Here is a 7,705-nt window from a genome sequence, read left to right on the forward strand (position 1 = left end):
AGAGAAAAGAGTCGGCCCGAAAATCGAACCCTGTGGCACCCCCATAGAGACTGCCAGAGGTCTGGACAACAGGCCCTCCGATTTGACACACTGAACTCTGTCTGAGAAGTTGTTGGTGAACCAGGCGAGGCAGTCATTTGAGAAACCAAGGCTGTTGAGTCTGCCGATAAGAATGCGGTGGTTGACAGTCGAAAGCCTTGGCCAGGTCGATGAATACGGCTGCACAGTATTGTCTTTTGTCGATGGCGGTTATGATATCATTTAGGATCTTGAGCGTGGCTGAGGTGCACCCATGACCAGCTCGGACACCAGATTGCATAGCAGAGAAGGTACGTGGGATTCGAAATGGTCGGTGATCTGTTTTGTTAACTTGGCTTTCGAATACCTTAGAAAGGCAGGGTAGGATAGATATAGGTCTGGAGCAGTTTGGGTCTAGAGTGTCTCCCCCTTTGAAGAGGGGGATGACCACAGCAGCTTTCCAATCCTTGGGGATCTTAGACGATACGAAAGAGAGGTTGAACAGGCTAGTAATATGGGTTGCAACAATTGCAATGGATAATTTTAGAAAGAGATTGTCTAGCCCAGCTAATTTGTAGGTGTCCTGATTTTGCAGCTCTTTCAGAACATCAGCTATCTGGATTTGGGTGATGGAGAAATGGGGGAGGTTCGGGTAAGTTGCTGTGGGGGGTGCAGAGCTGCTGTCCGGGATAGGGGTAGCCAGATGGAAAGCATGGCCAGCCGTAGAAAAATGCTTATTGAAATTCTCGATTATTGTAGATTTATCGGTGGTGACAGTGTTTCCTAGCCTCAGTGCAGTGGGCAGCTGGGAGGAGGAGCTCTTATTCTCCATGGACTTTACAGTGTCCCAGAACTTTTTGGAGTTTGTGCTACAGGATGCATATTTCTGTTTGAAAAAGCTAGCCTTAGCTTTCCTAACTGACTGAGTATATTGGTTCCTAACTTCCCTGAAGTTGCATTTCGCGGGGGCTATTCAATGCTAATGCAATACGCCACAGGATGTTTTTGTGCTGGTCAAGGGCAGTCAGGTCTGGGGTGAACTAAGGGTTATATCTGTTCTACATTTTTTGAACGGGGCATGCTTATTTAAGATGGTGAGGAAAGTACTTTTAAAGACTAACCAGGCATCCTCTACTGACGGAATGAGGTCAATATCTTTCCAGGATACCCGGCCCAGGTCGATTAGAAAGGCCTGCTCGCTGAAGTGTTTTAGGGAGCGTTTGACTGTGATGAGGGGTGGTCATTTGACCGCGGACCCATTATGGACGCAGGCAATGAGGTAGTGATCGCTGAGATCCTGGTTGAAGACAGCAGAGGTATATTTAGAGGGCAGGTTGGTCAGGATGATATCTATGAGGGTGCCCTAGTTTACAGATTTGGGTTGTACCTGGTAGGTTCCATGATAATTTGGGTGAAATTGAGGGCATCTAGTTTAGATTGTAGGACGGCCGGGGTGTTAAGCATATCCCAGTTTAGGTCACCTAACAGTACAAACTCGGAAGATAAATGGGGGGCAGTTAATTAACATATGGTGCCCAGGGCGCAGCTGGGGGGTGTCTGTAACAAGCGGCAACGGTGAGAGACTTGTTTCTGGAAAGGTGGAATTTTAAAAGTAGTACTTATTAAACTCTTTGGGCACAGACCTTGATAGCATGACAGAACTCCACCCCCTTTGGCAGTTAAAAATTGCACAATTTTTGGTGGTCTTCCTAAGCCAAGTTTCAGACACAGCTAGGACATCAGGGTTGGTGGAGTGTGCTAAAGCCGTGAAGAAGAAAACAACTTAGGGAGGAGGCTTCTGATGTTAGCATGCATGAAACCAAGACTTTTACGGTTACAGAAGTCAACAAATGATAGAGCCTGGGGAATAGGAGTGGAACTGGGGGCTACAGGGCCTGGGTTAACCTCTACATCACCAGAGGAGTAGGATAAGGGTACGGCTAAAGGCTATAAGAACTGGTCATCTTGTGCGTTGGTGACCGAGAATAAAAGGAGCAGATTTCTGGGCGTAATGAAAAATGATGGGATTAAATGGGATAAAGGTGAGTTGAGACTGATTGATCTACAAATCACCTTGCATCATAAATGACTACTCAATATTATTTCTAGATCATTCACGTCTGTCATAATTTATCATGTATACATCACAGTTTTGATGCTATCGAACAAAGACAGTACAGTATGAAGATAGGCAGAAACTGCTTCTCCAATAGACATTCCCATTGTGTGCGGTCATGGCGACGTTGGATAGCTAAACTCGGTCGTACTAACGTGTCTCTCGCGCCGAACTGCGCGTGTGCACGCTGTCAAATCAAATACTTGTTTTTTTTACGAAAATGAAAACGAGTCAGTTTGTCACTTTCAAGAGGTTGGAGTAATAACATGTTTAACTTCTTAAGACATTGGCTCGAATTTAGGTGGTGCCTTTCGAGAAAATGAACAACTATGGGGAAAAAAATAACTTCTCCAATTGACTTCTCAACCCCCGGCCTAGTCTGCTTGGTCTGTTTCGTAAGCGTGTCCGGAAATTGGTTTAAAAACTCTTTGGTTTTGATGCTCTCGAACACGAGCATCAAAACCGTGATGTATCATGGGTAAATTGTGACAAGGCTGTCTAGGTCTCTCCTTCTGACCTGCAAATGGTTTTGAAGAGAGTCGAGTGGACCGTTCTTTGTTCGTTATACCCATATAGATACAGGACTCATCTTTATATCTGTGCCATTGTAGCGTATGTGACAGTTTTAGGAATGGGAATCGCCATTGCGGCTACAACTCATAGGAATCCCGGTTTATACCTCATTGGAGAGGACGCGAAGTGGAAGCAATTGAGATTGCCCCAAAAGTAACCAGAACATTCCCCCGATGCATTGTGGGTGTGTAGTGTTTGCTAACTTTCACGACATTGCAGCATAGACGGGCTACCTTCATCAAGGTAACACGTTTATATTTACTAGATTAATCCATAGTAAAATCGTTTGTTTTACTTTATATATTTCAAGAAATAGGCAACGAGTTTAGTCATGTAATTAGTCTGTCATTTCTAAACGAATTTCAAACCAGCATGGGATGGGAGTCCTACGGCTACGGTATCCGGCAGCTGATATGGTCCAGAGTGCATGCAAGGTCGTGATATTTACATAATCGCTGCTGTTGCAATGCTAATTTCAACAGTTACTGTAATATCCTATTTAGGACAACTGTCATGAGCTACAGACATATGGAAATAACAAGCTAGGGGTGCTGTTGTTTAAATCTTTGACCATTAGCTGTATGACTGGTTAATTAACAGGCTAGACGTGGGATGAGCTAGCTATGAGGCATAGCAGGAATTCATGACCCTTTACACATTTCTTCTTTCTTAACGTTAATATCTGTTATATCACTGACAGGTCTGGGGTGTAGACCTATCCAGTGACTAACTTGTCAGGCAGAATGGATCCCATGTCTGGTTCAACAGTTAAAGCAGAGGGCTTTGTGGTCGCTCACCCCTATGCTGGCTCACCACCCCAGGGATGCCCCATGCAAAAGGAGACCAAACCAAGTATGTCTCTTCAGCTGTGTCAGGTTGATACTGTTTGTGTTTGTCTATTGGTTCTCTGTTGTCTGCAATGTATACCCATAACCCCATCAGCTATCACACCTTGCATATAGCAATAACAAAGCAGATATTGTTTTTCATTGTACTAATGTATTTCGACCTTTCCTCTCAGGTGCACCATTACCACCACCAGAGTGTCCCATGCACAAGGCGTCCACCCCGGCCCAGGTTGAGAGCACGGCCCCCCCAACAGCCCCAGCTTCAGACCAGGCAGGGCCAACACATCAGGATCGGGCATACGAGTTTGTGGAGTGCCCCATGAAAGCAGCCAACAGAGAGAAATTTGTGTCTGACATCGATATAGCAAACATGGTACGCAAAGCAGCTAAAATACTTTTACATGCACTGTGTATAATTCTTACTACTATGTAATTATAATACTTGTTACTCCTACAACTATAATTACGCTGTGATAGGAACACTAAAGTAAAGTGTTACAGAGTTTTTATATAAACTGATGTACTAAATGTTGTTTAGTGTACCTCTCTTTTTTCATAACCCAGGAACTGGTTGTCTAATAGGCTAAAATCGAATCAAACCAAGCCAATTAGGAGATAGATGACACTACAGCATATATTGATGAGACTTAAAACCCTGAAGACTACATCTCATCGTTATGTTTTGTTATTTCTCATTATCCAGATGCCGCCACCCAATCAGCAGCCTGCCCCAGGTCAGCCCTTTGACCTGTCAGTGAACAGAGAGGAGTCCCAGATCCCCCGGGGTGGTACAGATCAGAACTGGGTCTACCCCTCGGAACAGATGTTCTGGAATGCCATGCTGAGGAAAGGGTCAGTCGACCAATCAGAACACTGAAGAGATATGGCTTGGGCATTGAGATAGAATGTATTGAATTGATAGAACCTATAGTTATATCTCTATGGGCTTGGGTTTAGGGTTTCTACTGTTGTGTACTGACTCATTAAAATTGTTTCACAGATGGCACTGGAAGGATGAAGATCTTGGTCAAAAAGACATGACAAACATCATCAAGATTCACAACCAGAACAATGACCAGGCATGGCAGGAGATCCTCAAATGGGAACAATTCCATAAGAAGTGAGTAACCAATCAACATCTCAGACTCTGGTACAATACCATGTAAGGTTGAGCGCACTTCAATCAATTGATTTGTAAAGCCCTTCTTACATCAGCTGATATCTCAATGTGCTGTACAGAAACCCAGCCTAAAACCCCAAACAGCAAGCAGTACAGATGTAGAAGCACGGTGGCTAGGAAAAACTCCCTAGAAAGGCAGGAACCTAGGAAGAAACCTAGAGAGGAACCAGGCTATGAGGGGTGGCCAGTCCTCTTCTGGCTGTGCCGGTTGAAGATTATAACAGAACCTGGCCAAGATGTTAAAATGTTCATAGATGACCAGCAGTGTCAATAATAATAATCGCAGCACTTTAATAAGCACTTTACTGACGCTTCAAATTACTCCTGAACGACCAGTGCATGTCATGATATGTGTGCCATACCAGATATGTGAATTGTATTTAATTTCTTTCTTTCTAGGGAATGTCCATGCGGACCCTCCCTGTTACGGTTTGGAGGCAAAGCAAAAGAATTCACTCCTAGAGCCAGATTTCGCCACTGGATGGGGTGAGTTTTTGGTGTAAACAGTTCTGCATGGAAGTTACATAAATTCAGCAAAAAAAGAATCCTCCCCTTTTCAGGACCCTGTCTTTCAAAGATAATTCGTAAAAATCCAAATAGCTTCACAGATCTTCATTGTAAAGGGTTTAAACACTGTTTCCCATGCTGGTTCAATGAACCATAAACAATTAATGAACATGCACCTGTGGAACGGTCGTTAAGACACTAACAGCTTACAGACGGTAGGCAATTAAGGTCACAGTTATGACACTAAAGAGGCCTTTCTACTGACTCTGAAAAACACCAAAAGAAAGATGCCCATTGTCCCTGCTCATCTGCGTGAACGTGCCTTAGGCACATGAGGACTGCAGATGTGGCCAGGGCAATACATTGCAATGCCTGTACTATGTACTGTACACACCAGATACTGACTGTTACCTTTTGATTTTGACCCCCCTTTGTTCAGGGACACATTATTCCATTTCTGTTAGTCACATGTCTGTGAAACTTGTTCAGTTTATGTCTCAGTTGGTGAATCTACTTATGTTCATAAAAATATATACACATGTTAGGTTTGCTGAAAATAAACGCAGTTGACAGTGAGAGGACGTTTCTTTTTTTGCTGAGTTTGCATGCAAAAATATATACATTTTCTTGACACAGAACTAGCCCTAGAGGTACCACTAGCACTCTTTTTCTGGTTGTTTCAATTTGTGATACACTTGATCATACGACCGGATTTTGTGTTTGCAGGTATGGCTTACCGTTTGACAGGCACGACTGGATCGTAGACCGCTGTGGAAAGGAGGTGCGCTATGTGATTGACTATTACGACGGCGGTGAGATCAATAAGCAGAACTTTACCATCCTGGACGTGCGTCCTGCCTTTGACTCCCTCAGCGCCGTGTGGGACCGTATGAGAGTGGCCTGGTGGCGCTGGACCTCCTCTTAAACCCCAACACTCCCCACACTAATAGCCTGATCCCAGATCTGTATGATGTCATGCCATTCAATGATAGTCAGAGAAGTTGGCTAAATCACGTACAGATCTGGGACAAGGCTATCTACTACCACTTAAGATCCATAGGGTTGAATACCGTCTCTATGTTCTCATTCATTGATTTGAGGGAGTACTAATGTATTTATTGACCAGACTCTGGCACTCTGCTAATAACTCAACTTTTAATTGACAGCTAGATTGGCTTCATTGCTTGAAGTGAACTGTTTTGATTGACTTTGAGTCCACACACGCAATCACATGTATATTTACTCACTGTAAAAATTGTTTGTTTGGGAGGACATACTAATTGGTGGCTTTTCTTTAGTGAATCTTTTCTCCTAAGTTGATAAAATGGAACTGTTTGCTATTTGTATCCCATATTATGTTTAAAGTAAAGGCATGTTTGTATGGTGTTGTTTTAAGTTAAAGGGAGGGCTACTGTATTTGTGGGTTTGTAGCATGTATTTAAAGTGTCCCAATGACTAAATGCATCAACTCCCAGGTCAATGGAAGCAACCATTTGGAATGGACTCGCAATGAAGACAAATTGATAATGTATTGTCCCAGATAAAACAGGTTAATGTGTATTCTTTGGCTTGATTTTCAATGCCTCACACAGTTGCCTTTTTAAAATCATAATTTAGTTAAATTCAGGGCAAATTGTTTGTTTTATTTAGTATAGTATAATCTTCTGTCTTAAGCATCTTAAATAACAGATTCAGTTTTTGAAATAGTAAACTTGAAGGCAAAAAGGCAAGCATGATATGTGGACTTGGTATTCCAACTGACTATAGGCTACTGAAGCCAACGACTGAAAATGTGAGCGAGGCTTTACCAGTGCGCCACAGTGTATAGATGAAAACTGGAGATAAGATGTCTATCTGAAAAACGCACGCTGCTATTTATTGTTGACCATCAGTTGTGATTAATGTGTATTGTGAACAGATAATGACGCTCTGAGTAATTAACCGTTTTTCGGTACAATTGAGAAGGGTGCAACTGCAGCCTCGAAATTCCGGGCATTCCTGCATGTGGGCATTCTTGCATCTGCAGGTACCCCTCTATACTTGTGTTGGTCCGTTTTTTTAACTGTCACTCCAGTACGATAGATGGCGGTAATGCACCATAACGTTGGATGCCAACTGTCGATAAACCCCACAGAAGAAGATTCTGGTAGCGACAACGGTGTCTAGCTAAAGCTAGTACACACCGATAAGTGTCCTTCGCCCACTATTTCCCGCAGTTCTGTTAACAATGCCATGTGTTCGGCAGGCGGGGGCGAAGGACACTGTTTACCGATGTTGCTAGCAAAGAGGACTCTGGTACACAGCGGGAAAAACTAATAACTTTTATTTCCCTTTTGACCCAATAGGGGGGATTTCAGCCACACCCGTTTCTCACAGGTGTATAAAATCGAGCACACATGCAATCTCCCCAGCCAAACATTGGCCTTACTGAAGAGCTCAGTGACTTTCAATGTGGCACCGTCA

The 7,705-nt window shown here is 43.4% G+C and overlaps 1 protein-coding gene across 4 annotated transcripts; it reads left to right on the plus strand.

Annotated features, from left to right (window-relative positions):
* Positions 1–1,945: 1,945 nt before the first annotated feature.
* On the plus strand, positions 1,946–6,802 carry LOC112227047 (holocytochrome c-type synthase). Of its 4 annotated transcripts, XM_024391839.2 has the most exons (8): positions 2,601–2,950; positions 3,079–3,141; positions 3,408–3,559; positions 3,729–3,928; positions 4,259–4,407; positions 4,556–4,675; positions 5,135–5,221; positions 5,969–6,802. In XM_024391839.2, the coding sequence occupies exons 3-8, from the start codon at positions 3,451–3,453 to the stop codon at positions 6,165–6,167; spliced, it is 864 nt and encodes a 287-aa protein (XP_024247607.1). In that variant the 5' UTR covers positions 2,601–2,950; positions 3,079–3,141; positions 3,408–3,450; the 3' UTR covers positions 6,168–6,802. The 4 variants fall into 4 exon arrangements, with proteins under 4 accessions (XP_024247608.1, XP_024247607.1, XP_024247609.1 ...); XM_024391840.2 differs by lacking the exons at positions 2,601–2,950; positions 3,079–3,141 and adding an exon at positions 1,946–2,060; XM_024391841.2 differs by lacking the exon at positions 3,079–3,141 and having other exon boundaries at positions 2,601–2,891.
* Positions 6,803–7,705: the final 903 nt, after the last annotated feature.

Source organism: Oncorhynchus tshawytscha, linkage group LG28 (assembly GCF_018296145.1).
Source record: "Oncorhynchus tshawytscha isolate Ot180627B linkage group LG28, Otsh_v2.0, whole genome shotgun sequence".
NCBI classification, from domain to species: domain Eukaryota; kingdom Metazoa; phylum Chordata; class Actinopteri; order Salmoniformes; family Salmonidae; genus Oncorhynchus; species Oncorhynchus tshawytscha.

Bases quoted from the DNA above. Each gene is read 5' to 3' on its own strand.
- LOC112227047 (XM_024391840.2), top strand. From the start codon at position 3,451: ATGGATCCCATGTCTGGTTCAACAGTTAAAGCAGAGGGCTTTGTGGTC. The intron at 4,676-5,134 runs GTGAGTAACCAA...CTTTCTTTCTAG, and splicing joins TGGGAACAATTCCATAAGAA to GGAATGTCCATGCGGACCCT. The intron at 5,222-5,968 runs GTGAGTTTTTGG...TTGTGTTTGCAG, and splicing joins AGATTTCGCCACTGGATGGG to GTATGGCTTACCGTTTGACA.